The sequence below is a fragment of the Loxodonta africana genome, chromosome 1 (genome assembly GCF_030014295.1).
Source record: "Loxodonta africana isolate mLoxAfr1 chromosome 1, mLoxAfr1.hap2, whole genome shotgun sequence".
Taxonomy (NCBI): Eukaryota; Metazoa; Chordata; class Mammalia; order Proboscidea; family Elephantidae; genus Loxodonta; species Loxodonta africana.
In genome coordinates, this window is record NC_087342.1 from 61,438,321 (window position 1) to 61,457,887 (window position 19,567).

The window sequence follows — 19,567 nt, forward strand, 5'->3', positions numbered from 1 at the left end:
TGTCTGTTCCCTTTTCTTTTTTCCACCTTCTGTAAACCACCTGCATTCCTTGGCTTGTGGTCGCTTCCTCCATCTTTCAATCCAGCAATGGCTGATCACATCTTTCTCACACTGCATCAGTCTGACCCTTGCTCTCCTGCTTCTCTCTTTCACTTATACTCGTGATGACTGTATATTGGGCCCACCTGGATGACCACTCTATCTCAAAACCACTGACTTAATCACTCTGCAAAATCCCTCTGCCATGTAAGATACACAGCCAGAAGTTTGGGGAATTAGGACGCAGTCAATCTTTGGGTGCTGGGAAGGCATTTTTCTGCCTACCACAATGCCTAAATTACTTTAGCATTTGATGCAGTGCCAGGAACTCAATAAATGTTTGCTGGTCTTTTATTCATACTATTTACCGTATACCCAAGCCTCAGCTTCCTCATCTTTAAACAGGGATAAAAGTATCTGTTAGGAGCGTCAAATGAAATAATGCATGTGAACATGCTCTGAAAACTATAAAGAGCTATAAAAACAAAGATGGTACCTCATAATCTAGTAGTAGGGAACAGACATACCCATTTGTGAAAGGGCTAGAATATAAATAAGGAAAGACAGTACAGGGCAGAGAGAACGCCAATCAATTCAACAGTCATTACGAAATAGAGACATTTTTTTTTTTCTTTTATCATTGTGACCTTGAGGTAGTCCAGTTAGGGGTGCTACATAATTCAATGTGCAAATGAGGACACCTGAGAAGATTTAGGGGGGCGCTCTTACTGTTTACTCTGGAACAAAAGTATAAACCAGGACTCTTCCAGGCAAACGGAATGCAGGGTCCCCCTAAGTGGAGCCCAGTGGCTAAGCCTGGGCTCTGGAGCCAGACTGCCTGCATTCAAATATGAGATCCAGCACTTAGAGCTGTGTGACCCTGGACAAATTACTTAACCACTCTCTGCCTTGGTTTCCTCATCTGTAAAATGGAGATAACAGATTAATCTCATGACACTGATGTGAGGATCAGATGAATCATTACATATGGACCATTTAGAATAGCACCTGGCACATAGTGAGTGCTCAGTAAAAGCTAGTGATCATTATACATCAAGGCCACACACATACACTCTAAATTCCCACAAGTCCGCAAGCACAGAACGCGCAGTGTTTTCTCACAAGCCTAGCCAGCAGGCAAAAGGCTGACATGGCTCACACCAGTAAGCAAATCTCCAAGAGGGTGACAATCCTTTCTTTGGTACCTGCTCCCTCACACCCCCATTCCTGCTTTGCCATCTGAGTTTCTCAGCTCATTACAGAACGCAACGCAGAGCTGTAGTGCCAGTCTGGGATCTTGTAATGCTTCGTCATGAAATACAGCAAAATCCTTTGTGATTCGAGCAGGAGACAGGATGCCTGGAAGATTAACTTTCCAAAGCAGGAGTCTTTCTCCGGGAGTGGGGATGTGTCCATCTGATAGAGGGGGCTCTATTTTATTTCTAATTTTAAACTACTGTCTGCTGAAACCATAATGCGCTGACATCATTTTAAAACGCAGGCTGCACAAATACGTTCCTGAAAATATTTCCTCTTGTCACATTCTGTTTTAAACTAAATCCCAAATTATTCCAGCTCTACCGAAAAGATGACAAGGACAGGCTAAACTTGCTAAACTTGGAGTAATGATAATGATGATCAGAAAAATAATAGGTACAACAATTAATATTTATTCAGCACGTACTATGTCTCAGGCATTGTTCTAAGCACATTATGGGCATTTAATCCGCATTTCCTCTGCAACTATTTTATAGGTAGGTACTATTATTATTACCATTCTACAGATGAGAAAAATGAGGCACCGAGAAGTTAAATCACTTGCCCATGATAAGCATACTGGGTAAGTTATGGAGCCAGGATGAAACCAAGATGGTCTGGCTTGAAGGCAAACTCTTAACTACAAACTCTGCTGCCTTTCCTGCTGGAAAACAAAAGCCACATCCTCTGGATTATCAGAAGCACATACAATTTTCCAGTCCATCATGACTTGGTCCCCATTCATCTTTTCAGACTCATTTATTTCCACTCCTGTGCACATTCTCTCGCTGTCCTGAGTTACTGTTGCTGTTGGGTGACTCATGGCGACTCCATATGACAGACTAGAACTGCCCCATAGGGTTTTCTTGGCTGTAATCTTTATAGAAGCAGATTACCAGGTCTTTCTCCGGAGGAGCTGCTGGGTGGGTTTGAACCACCAACCTTTTGGTTAGCAGCCAAGCACTTAACTACTGAGCCACAGGGGCTCCTTTCCTGGGTGACTGCCTCACTGAAAATAACAAGCCTGGCATTTTTCTGGACCTCTGCTGCCCCCTCCACATGCAATGCCTGTATCTCCTTTGTCAACCTAGCAAACTCCTACACATCCTTCACCACCCTGCTTTCTTTTAGCCTGTGATGAATGGAATTGTGTCCCCTCCGCCCCCCCCCGCCCCCCACAAAAGATGTGCTCACATTCTAACTTCTGGTACCTGTGAATGTGACCTTGTTCGGAAATAGGGTCTTTGAAGATGTGATTGGTTAACATGAGGTCACACTAGAGTAGGTGGGTCCTAATCTTATATAAATGGTGTCCTTATAAAAAGGGGGAAGACACACAGAGGCAGAAACACAGAGTGAAGAAGGCCATTTGAAGATGCATTTATAGGCCAAGGAATGAATGCCAGGGCTACCAGAAGCTGGAAGAGACAACAAAGGATCTTCCCCTAGAAGCTAAAGAATGAGCACGGCCCAGCTGGCACACGGATTTGAACTTCTAGCCTCCAAAGTTATAAGTCAATAAATTTCAGTTCTCACAAGCCACCTGCTAGTAGTATTTTGTTTCAGCAGCCCTCAGAAACTAATACACAGCCTTTACTGCATCACTGTACCCACGTAGGAACTCAAGGCAAACAGCAAGATTTCAGTATGGTAGTTTTTCAATAACCTTTTTTTTTTTTTTTTTTTTAAGGTACTGATATTGAAACAGTATTAACCTTAGGTGGAGCTCTGGAGGCATGGTGGTTAAGGGCTTGGCTGCTAACCAAAAGCTCAGCAGTTCGAATCCACCAGCCACTCTTTAGAAACCCTACGGGGCAGTTCTACTCTGTTCTATAGGGTCCCCATGAGTCGGAATTGACTTGACGGCAACAGTTTGTTTTTTTTTTTTTAAACCTTAGGAAGGGATTCAAAGCAGATTTTCTTTTCAGAATAAACTTCCCCAGTTCATTTAAGATAATGACTGATCTGTAAAATTGTGACTTGTATTTACCTAACACCACATTTATATGATGATACACTATGTAGTGGAGAAAAAAAAAAAAAGTTTTTCTCCACTACACGTATGTGTGTATATAATCTTTGAGCAGGGCTGCACCATGTAGCTTTACCTAAATCAACCTCATGCATCTTAACAGGGGCAGGCTGTTTTCAACTCAGATTACTAAATCTGCATAGATTATGAACAACTTGTGCAACAGGCCCCTTACAACACAAGTCTCCCAGGACGCACACCAAGCTGGATGCAACACTCCAGTCTAACTCTGAGATCACCAATGTTGTCCTCACAGAGTCAGCTTACTTGTTAATGTTGCTGCCTTCTTTCAGTCGCTCTCCCGCAGCTCCTGTTTTAGACACTCTTTCGCTGCCTGCCAGGTCTACCAAGCTGACCTTACTGACTTTCTCTCCCGAGTTCTAGTTGTAAGAAACAAGAGAGAAATGACACACATCAATGAGAAAACCACACAGATATCAACACCTATGTCAACACTATAATTAAGAGAGCAATGTGAGTATCCGTCCCATTCCAACAAGGCAAACTTCTCAGGAAGTTTTTAAACTGCCAAAGGAGTTATCTGGACGAGCGATCCATTTCATACTCAATGTTTAAACCGGAGTGGAAAGCTCGCATTTTATTATGTATCTGGGTAATAAGTTCACTCAGCTTCCCGGCATCTAGTCAGAAAGCTGGAGGTTTTCTTTGGCTATGAGGAAATGCTAGGATTCCTGCACATTTAAGTCAAATTCCTCTTCTTCTGAAAACGTGCTCTTTAGGCTAAAAGCTGTGGTGTCCGCTGTGATAGCCCTCAAGTACTACAAGATAGAGTCAGTTGTTTTAAGGGAAATTTCAGGAAGAAAGTACAGACATTAGGAGCTGTGTGGTAATATCATGCTCTTGAGGGAGTTTACATTAAGAATCCAATTTTCTTTAAAAAAAGTTATATAGAAAGAAAGATCTAGCAAATTAAATGATTTAAGTAGCTCATCTAGTGAGTAGAAGAGCTGACATAAAACCCTCAGCCACTGACTCCTCCTGATCTATCTCACCCAGGCAGGCATTTTGAGTCATTCTGCTGCTGCTAGAAGTTCTGCCCGGACCCTCACCCCAGACTGCAGGTCATAAAGTGTCTGTGTGATGATGATGTTGAACACGGCATGGGAGCGGCTACTTTCTTCATTCATGTTGGTTGCAGCTACCGTCCGAGACTTATTTCCCTCAGACATCAATGACTCAATATCCTAGAGGCAAAGCATAAGGAAAACATTACAAGCAAAAAACAAGAACACCGTACTGCCTACCAGGTGTAACTATTAATTACAATCCCCTGACGCCCTGGTTACCGCCCTCCCATAAAAACCTCCCTGCCTTCCCTCCATCGAGCATGGTCTGGTCTTCCACCTCTTTCAGTGCTTCCTATTATATGAAATGTCTCCCCCATTCTTCTGTCCATCCCCCAACTGTCTTCTTTCTATGTTGCTGGTGTTACTGTATACCATCAAGTCCATTTCAACTCACAGCGACCACATAGGACAGAGTAGAACTGCCCCATAGGGTTTTCGAGGCTTTTCAGGAGCAGATCACGAGATCTTTTCTCCCATGCAGTGGCTGGTAGATTCAAACTGCCAACCTTTTAGTTAGCAGCCAAGCGTTTAATCATGTGCCACTAGGACTCCTTCTCTCTAAGTACCTATTTTCTCCTTTGCAAGTTCCTAGGAGAGAAAAGAGCTAATGTTTATTGAGCACCACAGGTACTGCAAAGGTAGCTACCTGGTTTAACTCTAACTCTCCCATGCTTATCAGCCTTGTCTTGCTATCACCCGCTATGCTCCTCTGTCTCCACCAGCACTGTGGGTCTCCCAGAGCAGGGGCTGTTTCTTATTCATCTTTGCACACTTGCTCCTAGAACACCTGGATCCTATAGATTCTTATAAAATGTCTGATGAATGAACATGACGAAAGAGGTATTTTCCTGATTTTGCACACAAAGACACTGCAGTGCAGGTAAGTTAAATAACTTTTCCAATATGTAGCAAGAGGCAGAGCTGGGATGCAAATCCCAAGCTCCCTGGCTCTTACTAACATGTAGCAGGATAAGATGGACAAAGAACCCAAGCACCCCGAGCTAAAATGAAGGCTCCTTAGCAAAGCATTTGCTAATTCCACAGACCCACTGTACGACTCTGCATTTTTACGTCAGGCATGTTTCCATTCATCTCAGAATCAAAACATTTTTAAAGGGATGACTGCACCATATTTCTAATCTGAGCCATACTAAGAATATCTTCATTTAAATGGCTGGAGAGTGTTACCTCGCAGATTAATTTTAGTCATACTGATTTGACATGCTGATACAACAGCCATATAATATATATATAGCACAAGTAAGTATGAGTATTCATACACTCATTTGCATTCTTCAGCAACAGAGATAGCTGTTCATGTTATAAGATTTCCAAAGCAGGGATTACAGAAATAAGAGCAAAACATTGAGCCAGGCCTTAAGAAGGCATAAAAGTTAAGGAGTAGGTAAAGGAAGATGAGTCACTCAGTGGAGAGAGGAATGATTCAGAAAAGCAGAAGAACCAGAAAAGTGAAAAGCGATGGAAGCTGAGGCAGGAGACACCATCAAAAAGAAGGGGTCGAGAGAACTAGATGGTACCCAGCAACAATCCATGACTGCTGTAAACTGACAGTAAATCAGAGTGTAACTAGTAACACAAGAGAGAATCCCTGATGGAGCAGGAGAGCAGTCGGATGCAGACCCCAAATTCCTATAAAAAAGAACAGGCTTAATGGTCTGACTGAGGCTAGAAGGACTCTAAAGGTCATGGTCTCCAGACCTTCTGTTAGCCCAAGACTGGAACCATTCCCAAAGCCAACTCTTCAGACAGGGATTGGACTGGACTATAAGACAGAAAATGATACCAGTGAGGAGTGAGCTTCTTGGATCAAGCAGACACAAGACTATGTGAGCAGCTCCCGTCTGGAGGCGAGATGAGAAGGCAGAGGGGGACAGAAGCTGGTTGAATGGACATGGGGAATACAGGGTGGAGAGAAGGAGTGTGTTGTCTCATTAGGGGGAGAGCAACTAGGAGTACATAGCAAGGTGTATGAGAGACTGACTTGATTTGTTAACTTTCACTTAAAGCACATTTTTTAAAAAAAATTCTGGAAAAAAAAATAAGAAAGGGTGGAGTGAAATGCTGTTTAGACTACCAGATTTGTCTAGAAGGATTTCACTTGGCAACCCTAGGGTAAACAGTTTCCAACAGAGCAGTGTTAGTGAAAAGATTCAGCAACCTCAAAATGTTGGGCATTTCAGCCACACTGTAAAACTTTCACAACAGAACAGCTTCAAGCGTGTGATTAAAAGCCCTTTCTCCCTGTTTGGCATGTGTTGATCCTGGGTTTCTGAGGCTATGAAGGATATCAATACGCTATAAAGTATCAACATAAAAATATACCCAACATCAGTTACACTATGACTTACTGTCAGTTATTTTTAATGACTTTTTTTTTTTAACGACACTTACCTCAAAGCTAGTAACAGCCAGTTGAGATAAACCATCTACATATGGCCCCAAAACTTTATGCTCTCGAACTTTAAGAGACTGCCTACTCCTGTAGGAGGGAAGAAAATGGAATGAATGAATCAGACCAAATTTGGAAGCTTTTCTTTCTTTGTAAGTATGCAGAAATTAAGATTGCAATTTGGAATTTTTTTTTTTTAATGATCAGAAAATATTCTAAAAATGACTTTATTTGGATTAGCTAAACAGCATTCCATATAAGGAATCTCTTATGTGGTGATTTCTATTTAAAGTAACTTACTATTTAAAAGATTCTATTCTGAGTCCCAAACTAAACAGCCAGTGTTACAGAATACTAGGTTAGGCTAACTTGCTTTAGTAGATGAACTTCAAAAAAATGAAATTCTGCACATAAAAAACCAAAAACCAAACCCAGTGCCATTGAGTCAATTCCGACTCATAGCAACCCTATAGGACAGAGTAGAACTGCCCCATAGAGTTTCCAAGGAGCACCTGGTGGATATGAACTGCCAACCCTTTGGTTCACAGCTGTAGCACTTAACCACTATGCCACCAGGGTTTCCATTCTGCACATAGGAGGTTAAAAAAAAATGAGGGAAAGAGCATGGCCAGATTGAATTTAAGGCTGTTTTGTTTGCTTTCTTAAATATTATTTTATTGTGGTAAAAATATGTATATATACCAAAGATTTGCCAATTCACTGCTTTTTATATGTACAATTCAGTGTCATTGACTATATTCATCATGTACAATTATCACCACCATTAACAGAAACCCAGTGTCCTCTAAGCAATGACTCCCCCTTTCTCCCTCCCCCGCCAGATCCTCGTAACCACTAATTGACTTTGGTCTCTACACACATGGCCTATTTCATATAAATGTGATCATACAATATTTGTCCTTCTATGACTGACTTATTTCACTCAGCATAATGTTTTCAAGATTCATCCAGGTTATACCAGGAATTCAGGACTTCATTTCTCTTTATGGCTGAGCAATATTCCCCTGTTATGTATATACCATGTTTTGTTTATTCATTCATCTGTTGACAGGTATTTAGGTTCTTTATACATTTGGGCTACTGGGAATAATGCTGCAATGAACATTATTGTAGAAGTTTCTGTCCGTATTTCTGCTTTCAATTCTTTTGTGTATATACCTAGGATTGGGATTGCTGGGTCATAGGGTAGTTCTGTGTTTAACTTTGTGATTAAGGCTATTTTATACAAAAACCAAACCCAGTGCCATCGAGTCAATTCCGACTCATAAGCGACCCTATAGGATAAACAAATTCTCAGTAAATAACGTCTTAAAATTTTTGAACGAGTACTGCACAGTATTAAAATGTTTCTACTTTAATTTACTTCTTTAAGTATGCATTATTTTATGCTGCTTCTATGCTAACGATTTTAAACAGAAAATGATATTACAGTATACTGGTGTTTACAGTTACTGGTATTTTCTTTATACTTAAAAAACTGGCTCTGCTGTTGAAGATTTTAGGCTTCTTTTGACTTTTTAAATGGCAAACCTGGTTTGGGGTCTATTTGAACAGCTTTTCAAGAGACAACTGAGATTAAAGGCAAAGCTATATGTATTATGACCATATTGTCTATGTCATCTTTTCCATACCATCAGATATTCATTACTTTTAAAATCAAGAGTCAGTGCTAGGCATCAACTCAAGTGAGAAAAAAGGAGCTAAGAATTACTGGGAATCCCTAGGTAGTGAAAATGGTTAATTCCTTGGCTATTCACTGCAAATTTGGAGGTTCGCCTTTACCCTGAGGCCCCTTGGAAGAAAGGCCTGGTGATCTAGTTCCAAAAAATCAGCCATTAAAAACCCTATGAACCAGAGTTCTACTCTGACACACGTGAGGTTGATATATGTCAGAACTGACTCGACAACAACTGGGTTTTTTTTTTTATCTTTCAGTGGTGGGATTATAGATCATTTTTATTTCTTCTTATACTTTACCTATTTTCTAAATTTTCTATAAATTTATTTTTAAATCAGCAAAAAAAATTAATTTTAAAGAAGTAAACAGGTCTCTCCTTTCTTTACGAATCTAGCTTTTATTACCTATTTTAAAAAAAATACAGACGCCTGGGTCTCACCCTGGGTTTACTAAATCATAATCTCTAGGAGTGGGGCTCAGGCCCATGTATCTTTTAAAAGTTCCCCACATGAGTCCAATGCACCAAGTAGAAAACTACTTGCTCAGGCTGAGTTGTTTGAATTCTTCAACTACTTTACCCCCAATATAGAGGCACTGCTTTCCAATATAAATGAAGGACCAATGTGTCATTCTTAAATCAATTTTTAGGAATAAGGTCATCATGGCAAAACGATACCAATAGTAAAAACATCTTTATAAAATGGCATTATGTTAGCAAATTTATACATGAATATAGAATAATCTGTAATGTGTACCGGGTACACCGATAGGCTTTGAGAGGCTGATAATTTCTCAGTAAGTGAACGCAGGGTACTAGTGACCAAGTCCTCAAATAAATTTATAACTTGTAATTTTAACTTAAGGATCAATTAAAATGATTAGCCCTATTACTTGTGAGGATGGCGCAGGACCGGGCAGTATTTCATTCTGTTGTACATAGGGTTGCTATGAGTAGGAACTGACTCAATGGCACCTAACAACAACAAGGACCCCTATTACAAACTTAATTTCAACCGTTAACTCACCCTTTGGGGTCTAAAAGGTCCCGTACTTTCTCATTATAAATTTCCATATAAGATACTTCAACTTTGAAGGTCTGTGATTCATTTTGCTCCAAAGAGATCCTTTGAAATAAAGCACAGCAGAGCCTTGGAATGAGGCCCAGCTGCTCAGCATTGCCCATCATGGAAAAGGATTTTCCTGAACCTGGAGAAGAGCAAACAGAAAGAAGGAAGGGTAGAAGAAGCAGTAAAACGTAATGCATCAAGCGTGCAAGTTTTCTACATTCCCCAGCCAAGGTCACACAGCAGGAAAGTGGCAAACTTGACCTTCCAACCCAGGCTCTCAGACGCTAAGGCTACTGCTCTTTCCACTACACTCACGTCCTCCAGCTTCATTCTGACCACTAGGTCCAGAGGGCACCTTCTTTACAGATGGGTGAGTATGTACCCACTAAAAACACATAGTCTTTAATAATACATACAATAAACCACCAACTATACATTATTAAATAATATAAGCAGTATATTACTTTTTTAACAGTATATTACTCTTCTTAGTATTTTATATTTGTGCCTTGAGATATATTCTGAGTCTCCTAGTTATCCTGTAATGTGATATAAGACAGTGCTGTCATGATTTCTTGATTTATTTCCACTTTATAGTTGAAAGAAGGAGCCCTGGTGGTGCAATGACTACGTGCTTGGCTGCTAACCAAAAGATTGGTGGTTGGAAGCCACCTAGCTGCTCCTCGGGAGAAATGCCTGGTGATCTGCTCCCACAAAGACTGCAGCCTATAACACCTTATGTGCAGTTCTACTCTGACACTTGGGGTCTCTATGAGTCAAAAAAATGACTTGACAAAACCTTACAAGGGAAACATGGTTGAAAGACTGGTAGCTAAGAGCCATTGGGTTTTTTTTTTTTTGTCTTAGTTCTTTCAATTAAGTGTGTCAAAAGCTTAAAACCAACCAAACCCATTGCTGTTGAGTCGATTCCAACTCATAGAGGCCCTATAGGACAACGTAGGGTTTCCCTACCCCATTGGATTTCCAAGGAGTGGCTGGTGGATTAGAACTGCCAACCTTCTGGTTAGCAGCCATAGCTCTTAATTACTGCGCCACCTGGGCTCCTATGCCAAAAGCTTAGGTTTAATAATTTATCATCACTCAGTTGCATCCTAGTGAAAGTCTTCAATATAGAATGAAACTAAGAGTTTTTCTACAATTTTTACTATAATATCTATATTGAGAGATTGGTAATTATTTTTCTAGTTTAAATACAAGTGAAAACTATAATTTAGGAAAATTACACTTAATAATTTGAAACTAGCTTTGCTCATTAACACTGAAATTACTCAATTACCAAAGCTGTTGAGCCTTCAAAAAGGTCACTTCTGATCATCTAATTTTAGTTAAATCCACAAAGTTAGAAACATTTTTCTGTTGCTTCCCAAATGTTTTCTATTTCCAAATTTTTATAAATGCATATTTAATATCATTGACTGCAAAACAAAAGCAGCATCTTACCTGTCTGTCCATAAGCAAAAATACAAGCATTATAACCCTGAAAGGCCTTTTCAAGAATTCCTTCCCCAAGGCACTTGAAAACCACTTCTTGACCTAAAAAACAAAACCAAAATAATAATAACAAATAAAATTTAAAAACACCAAAAGAGAATGATTTTTCTTGATGCATTTTTATTAATAGTTCCTGAACACACTGATAATATTCTCTCAATCCAAAAATATGTTAAAAGTGTACTCCATACCTACTACGTGTAGCACTCTGTATTAAGAGGTTAATATATGCAATTTCATATACTCTTCTAAACTAGAGCTCAGTACCTGGGTAAGTTTATGATTCTACACATTGTTTCCTTCTACTTCGTTTCCCTAGGCATTAAAGTTTCCCTTCCATTGTCAGCGGGCTATATGGAAGCATCATTCAAATTTGATTTAGTTTCTTCCCATGCCTTAAACCCAAACCCACTGCCGTTGAGTCAATTCTGACTCACAGTGACCCTATAGGACAGAATAGAACCGTCCCATAGGGTTTCCAAGGAGCACCTGGTGGATTTGAACTGCCGACCTTTTGGGTAGCAGTCGAGCTCTTAGCCACTGTGTCTCCAGGGCTCTTTCCATGCCTTAGCATCTAAAATATCTTAAGCATGAAACAGCTTATCTCCCCATCTGGATTCTGAGCTTCCGACTAACAGGAACCATGTCATACACAGCCTGATGTCCCTTCAGCACCTAGCACAGTGTTTTACACATGCTGCATGCTGAAAATGGTGTGTCACTAATGGCGGAATGAGGTCTTGAGCACTGAAGTGCTGTTTGAAGACTCACTGGCCCATCACAGGCATGAAGAGTGAGATGCAGGCACAGGCTCTTACGTGAACCTGTCCACTGTAGGCTGCAGCTTTTGGGGTGTTCTATCACGTATATGTTGGAAACCCTGGTGGCGTAGTGGTTAAGTGCTATGGCTGCTAACCAAGAGGTCAGCAGTTCGAATCTGCCAGGTGCTCCTTGGAAACTCTATAGGGCAGTTCTACTCTGTCCTATAGGGTTGCCACGAGTTGGACTCGACAGCAGTGGGTTTTTTGGGGGGATTATCAAGTATATACTACATTACAATCATGCTGCAAGGAAATGCGTAAAAATATTTTTGAACACTTAATAATGCAGCATTTACTACTCTTTGAATTTGGTGATTTTCTAACATTCATTCTCACCATTGCACACAAAAAGCACACCAATTGCTGTCCAGTTGATTCTGACTCATGGCAACCCCAAGTATGCAGAGTAGAACCAATTTATAGTGTTTTTGAGGCTGTGACCTTTTGGAAGCTGATCACCAGTCCTTTATTTTGAGGCAGCTCTGGGTGGGTTCAAACCGCCAACCTTTCAGTTAGGTAGTCTTATGCTTGACACCCAGGAACTCCTTTATTAACGGAAGTAAATTTATATTCTCCTTTCTCTGTGCTCTTAAAGCCTTACAAAGACCACTGGTTAAAGCACTCCTTTCCCTGACTGGAATGAGAGCCCCTGGTATCACAGACTATAATTTCTTTATCTTTGTAATCCTAGTGCCTAGTACTAAACGTTTAATAAATGTTTGTGGAAAGGATGAGTTGGTTTAACTGTTTCTTTAATCATACCTGCTACTACAATATGCTAATTCCTTTTACATGTGAAAATGATGCAACCAAATATAAGCTTTTGGATGTATATTGTTCTCCTATGCAAAGTTGGATCTGATTTTAACAGTCCTGATATACTGTGATATATCCAGGCTGCAGAATGGGACTTGTAAAATGTGTCAGCATGAAACAAGACATTTTCAACCATTAGGATGGCACAAAATAAGATTTTGACAACCAATATTGGTGAGGAGTGAGGAAATAGGAATTTCCATTTACTGCTGATGGGAGAAAAGACAGATACAGTCAATTTGAAGGACAACCTGCCAGCACCTGTTAAAAGGAATCAGTCCACACTCTGTGACTCCCTTCTAGGCATCTATCCTAGAGAATCCCTGGATAGTACAAACGGTTAATGTGCTCAGCTGCTAACTGAAAGGCTGAAGGTTTGAGTCCACCCAGAGGCACCTTGGAAAATCTGCCAAAAATCAGTCATTGAAAACCCTATAGAGCACAGTTCTACTCTGATACCAATGGGGTCCCTATGAGTTAAGAGCCAACTCGATGGCAACTGGTTTGGTTTTAACTAGAATCAAGTTAAATGCCTACTAGCTGGGAAGTGGATAAAGTATGACTAGTTTATATAATGGAACACTTTATAACAGCCAAAAAAACCAAAAATTATATGTGTAAGCAATGCTAGATTTCGAAAACATCACTGAGTGAGAATAAAAGTCATATTCAGAACTGTACATATAATGTAAAAACTTATGTCAAATAATGTGTATGTGTGAGAGACAGAGAGATCCATGGATGCTTAAGTATGAAAAACAGACTGGAAGAAAATACATCCAACTTACATAACCTATTTCTCTATTTGTGACTTCAAGCATCTAGTATAGACCCTGGTGCCAACAGGGAACTCAAAACATGTTGATTGAATGGGTAGATTTTTTACAGTGGGTATAATCCTAATTGTTGTGGTTGTCCTTCCTGAACAAACAGGTTTGTTGTAAAGACTACCTGAAGACGTGTATGTTTGCATGGGTGTGTGCATGCACACACATACACATCCTCTGAGAAGAATAAGGTATTATCCAGTAAATACACACTGTTGTTATTGTTGTTGTTTGCTGTCGTGGAGTCAGCCCCTGACTCATGGCGACCCTATGCACAATGAAACAAAATGGTGTCCAGTCCTACACCATCCCCATGATCAGTTGCAGATCAGACCACTGTGATTCACTGGCTAGTTTTCTGAAGTAGATCACCAGGCCTTTCTTCCTAGTCTGAGTCTGGAAATTCCACTGGAACCTGTTGAGAATAGTAGCAAAACATGTTCCATCACTGACAAACGGGTGATGGCTGCACATGAGGTTCAATGGCCAGGAATCAAACCCGGGTCTCCTACATGAAGGGCAAGTCCACCCAGAGGCACCTTGGAAAATCAATTAAGCCAATGCATCAAACACACACTAAACACACAAAAGGTGATATTATGTTATAGTCAAGTATGATAGAATCTTGCGTCACTAAGAAAATGTGTGACCCACCCTGTCACATGACTTTGCATATACATCAGTATATTTTTCTCAAAGGACCTTCTGTATTCCATATGGATTCCCAGACCCTAAGCAAGTGGCAGAGCTCATATCCAGAGCTGAGCCCTTTCTTAGAAGATCCTGAATTAAACTGAATCTTGTGTGCTCAAGCTTGTTAGAACTGTTTATGGTCCTCAGCTAGATCCAAGTGCCATTTGAAGGCATTCTACAAGCAACGCTTTCTTGGCACAATCAGATAAATGGAGCAATCCTGTTTGATCTTCCGCACTGGTTAACCAGCCCATGGGAAGGGGGTAGGGTACAGGTAGAGACAGCACACTGTTTAAGATTTAGCTAGGTCAGACTTCCTGACTGTAATTTATGATTTCAATTCATATTTAGTAATTTGAAAGAAAGCAAGAGTTATATAGTTGTTGAAAGGATTCAACTGCAGAGAAGCACTGTATCCAAAGAGATTTTATCATGGTCATGCAGAGCCTGAATTCATTAGGCAATCACAAATTTATATCTATTTCTATATCAGGTAATGAAATGTAGCAGTCTCTGGTCTTGATCCTGACAACTGGACCAATAAGCAACATCATGATAAATGGAAAATACCAAAGTTGTCAAGGATTTTCATTTTACTTGGATTCATAATCAACGCCCATGGAAGCAGCAGTAAAGAAATCAAACAATGTATTATACTGGGCAAACCTGCTGCAAAAGACCTCTTTAAAGTGTTAAAGAGCAAATATGTCACCTTGAGGACTAAGGTGCATCTGACCCAAGCCATGGTGTTTTCCATCACCTCATATGCATGCGAAAACTGGACAATGAATATTGAAGACTGAAGAAGAATTGATGCCTCTAAATTATAGTGCTGGCAGAGAAACTTAATATACCATAGACTGCCAGAATGAACAAATCTGCCTTAGAAGTACAGCCAGAAAGCTCCTTAGAAGTGAGGATGGCAAGACATTGTCTCACATACTTTGGACATGTTATCAGGAGGGTCCAGCCCCTGGAGAAGGACATCATGCATGGTAAAGTGGTGGGTCAACGAAAAAGAGGAAGACTCTCAACAAGATGGACTGACACAGCAGCTGCAACAATGGGTTCAATCATAACAATGATTATAAGGATGGTGCAGGACCAGGAAGTGTTTCATTCTGTTGTACAAAGAGTCACTGTGAATAGAAACCAACTCAACGGCACCTAATAAACAAAACAAACATTTTCCCTATGTTCTTTCAAGGGCAAACCACAATGTCCCTTTTTTCTTGGTAGGAATCCCCCCCCCCACCCCCGAGTGCCATCAAGTCGATTCCACATTTAGTCTTTTAAAATAAGATTATTGGTCTTGGGAGAAAAAAAGGAAGAACACTATAGAGCTACCTGAAATGATATGTTAATAAAAGAGCAGGATGTTCAAAATAAAACTGCATAAAAATAAATGCAAATGATCAAATAATTCCCCAGCTTATAAAATACAAGAGCAAATTTCAGTTTAGCCTATATCCAAATTATTGCAAACGTTAAACAGGATGTGAATTAACATAACTAAATGGTATACATCATTATGCTTGCTACTAAGGAAAATGCAGAGAATTAATTCTTATCAACAACCCCGGCTGCAATGCATTTTCCATATTTTATATCACTGAATTTTCATAATACTCAGGTAAGAGAGGTATGGATTGTAATAGATAAGGAGACAGGGGTTCTGAAAACTTAAGGCATCTGCCCAGGATCATACCTGTAGACAGAGGCAGGGCCTGAGGAGGAAGCCAGGTGAGCCTGACCCCAACGTCTGTAGGCTCTGACTACACTGACTCCTGAATATTAAGGCTATGTCCATCCATAATCAGTAACTCACTCTGCCCATCACAGGGAATCAGATGCTGTCACCTCTGGTTCCCAGGATACTTTACAAACTCCCAAAGTGGAACTTACCATATTACACTGTTTTTTTTTTTTTTTTTTTTTATGTGTGTCTCTATCATTGGATTGTGAGCTTCTTAAAAGCAAGGGTTGCGTCTTTCTAGAATGCCTGGCACAGAGTAACTCACAGAGACCCTTGTGCAGCAGAGTAGAACTGTGCTTCATAGGGTTTTCAATGGCTGATTTTTCATAAGTAGATTGCCAGGCCTTTCTTTCAAGGTGCCTGTAGGTGGACTCTGACCACCAACCTTTCAATTAGCAGCCGAATACGCTAACCATTTGTACCAAGTAGGAATTCCTATTGAGTGAACTATTCCTGTGCTGACACTGCTGTCTTCAGACTAAAGTGCATTTAATTGAGGGCACCTGTCCTCATTAATGGAGCCCTGGTGGTGCAGTGTTTAAGAGCTACGGCTCTAACCAAAAAGGGCGGTAGTTCGAATCCACCAGTTGCTCCTTGGAAACCCTATGGGGTAGTTCTACTCTGTCCTATAGGGTTGCTACGAAATGGAATCAACTTGACAGCAATGGGTTTGGGGTTTGGTCCTCATTAATAAAGAAGCCTTGGTGACACAGTGGTTAAAGTGTTTGGCTGCTAATCAAAAGGTTGGTGGTTCAAACCCACCAGCTGCTTCTCAGGAGAAAGATAAGACAGTCTGCTTCCATAAAGATTACAGTCTTGAAAATCCTATGGGGCAGTTCTACTTTGTCCTACAGGGTCACTATGAGTTGGAACTGACTCTATGGCAATGGGATTTTGGGGGAGGGTCCTCACTAATGGACATCAAAATATTGTTCTTTATGCTTAATAAAAAATGCTTAACTGTATTTAAGTTTACACTCTGGTCAAAAGTATGGCTCTTTTTGGAATTCTAACGAGCCCCTAAGACTACAGTAGCCTTTGTTAAATAATCCACTGGGGTGAGAATAGATTCGTCCACATAATATGCATCTAGTAATCGGATACTTTTGATAAAAATTACAGATTACACTTTTATTGACATCCACAGTAACCTTCTGGACATTATGACAAAATATACGTGACTGAAAGAAATAAACTGTCTCCAATTTAAATAAATAAGATTTTAGAAAAGACACAAGTTCTTTTAGTTAAATATTTGCAACTATGCTTGATAGAGTACAGTTCAGATTTCTCATATTTAATAAAGTTTTATTTATAACTAAAAAAAGGAAAAATTGGAGAAAAACAAAAATGGTATACGAAAAAGTAGAAAAAGATTATACTGTGTTTTTGGTGAAAAGAATTTTTCTCCTTTCCAGCCTTAAGTAACTATCCTGAAGCACAATTTGTAAAAGGATAAAATACAAAGAACTATTGTAAAGTGCATGTATTTTTAAAAATCAAAGCCAGACTAGCTTCTAGAAAAGACTGGAATACATTTCATCACTATGGCCTCACGTCTCAAAGGAAATTTCTTCTCTTCTAAGAGAAGAAATAATGAACATTTCCCCACCTCTACAAATACACGGCAGCATTGGCATTTTTAGTAGCTGTTTCCCTTTCTATTCTATGAATGTCCCACAATTAATATAATCAATTCCCTAGTATGGATATTTAGAATGCCCCCCCAAAAAACCTTTTTTAGCTGCAAAATTTATCCTTATCTTTATATACTTTTCTATTGATTTTATAAGGAAAACTCCAGAAAATCACATTGTTAGGTCTTATAGCAATGAATGAGTCCCTTTTCTCTAAACCCTTGACAAAAGCTGGCTATTATTCTTCATAGTTTTGAGCAAATTAAAAAAAAAAAAAAAATCATGTTTTATTTATTCTTTAGTAAACTGGCTACTTAGGACCTATGTTTATTTCAATAAGTCAATTGGTTTAGTCATTTGCTCTTTTTCATATTAATTTTAAAATGCTTATTATATATTAAGGGTATTAACTTTTGGCCTATCATAAACGTTCTGAATACTTTATTCCAATCATTTACCTTTCAGTTTTATGTGGCTCTTTGTCATACAAAAGCTTTTGGTCTTTCATATTCACCTATTTTTTCCTTTATAAGTTTGTCTATAATAAATGTCATGCTTCAATATCCTTTTCCATCTCCAAATTATACAGATATTCATGCATATTTTCTTCCACTTTTTTTTTTTTTTTTTTTACAGTTTCATTTTCCAACCTGAACTCTACTCCTTACTAGCTATATGACCCTCAGCAAGTTCCTGTTTTCTTCATTAGTAAAATAGGGATAACAGTTGCTACCTTATTGGGGTGCTGGGAAGATTTAATAAGGCAACACAGGTAAGGCACTTCACTCTGCCTTGTTAGTATAAATTTAGAATATATTTTAGCTATTACCTATTATTAATATAATCCCTGAAATCTTTAATCAACTGTAATTAATTTTGATGCAAAGAAGGAGGTAACCATGTAATTCTTTTTCCTTCAAATCTTCCTTCTGTCTTTGCAAAGGAGGCTAGGCAATTAGGAGGTGATCTAATTTCAAAGATGAAATAAAATAGAAAGGGCACTTGTCTTTAGATTTTTGAAAGGAGTCATTCATTGCTATTTTTCTAGCTCCTCTAGAGGTCCCACTTCTAAAGTCCCACTGACCAAATATAATGGTGGTCCACTCTCACACCAGAGAGAGTGAGAAAGGGACATAGAGAGCAAGTGAGAGACAGCACGCATGTGCACACTACCAAGTGTCTGTGTGCAGTGTGGTGTGTGTGCTGCAAGATGATGAGGAAAGGAAGAAGGAGTGTCATTACTTGGATCAGGGTAAACCAGTTGCTTTCAGTCGATTCTAACTCCTGGTGGCCCCATGTGTGTCACAGTAGGACTGTGCTCCACAGGCTTTTCAATGGTTGATTTTTCAGAAGTAGATCATCAGGTCTTTCTTCCAAGGACTCTCCAGGTGGACCTGAACCTACAACCTTTCAGTTAGCAGCCAAGCACGTTAACTGTTTACACCACTCAGGGACTTTGGACCAGGGTATGCCAACCTATACTGTCCCATGGAGAAAAAATATTTTCTATTCTTTTATAACATGGAGCCCTGGTTGCATAGTGGTTAAGAGCTCAGCTGCTAACCAAAAGGTCTGCAGTTCAAATCCACCAGCTGCCCCTTGGAAACCCTATGGGACAGGCTACTCTATCCTACAAGTGTTGCTATGAGTTGGAATCAACTTGACAGCAACGGGATTTTGTAACATTAACATACCTCAGAAGGGTACCAAAAAAAAAAAAAAACCCAATGCAGCAAAAGCTACATCAATAAAATTGTAAATGGTGGCATGTTCTAGAGTTCCCCTTATTTTTCAATTCTGGTGCCTTTTTAGCTGTATGAACCCCTGGCCACTATTACAGTTCATCAATTTTTTGGTATCGATGACCTTCAGAGCACCACTCGGACAGGAAGAAACCATGACAAAAATGGCCA

At 39.7% G+C, this 19,567-nt stretch overlaps 1 protein-coding gene across 4 annotated transcripts in view; it reads right to left on the reverse strand.

The window, feature by feature from the left end:
• The window catches only part of KIF13A (kinesin family member 13A), a 225,854-nt gene that overhangs the window by 70,241 nt on the left and 136,046 nt on the right, over positions 1–19,567 (reverse strand). For all 4 annotated transcript variants that reach the window (XM_064281127.1, XM_064281114.1, XM_064281123.1 and 1 more), the window contains exons 5-9: positions 11,054–11,146; positions 9,551–9,731; positions 6,829–6,916; positions 4,399–4,533; positions 3,596–3,708 (exon numbers count right to left, since the gene is read on the reverse strand). In XM_064281127.1, the coding sequence (XP_064137197.1) occupies positions 3,596–3,708; positions 4,399–4,533; positions 6,829–6,916; positions 9,551–9,731; positions 11,054–11,146 (610 nt within the window). The remainder of the gene's footprint in view (positions 1–3,595; positions 3,709–4,398; positions 4,534–6,828; positions 6,917–9,550; positions 9,732–11,053; positions 11,147–19,567) is intronic.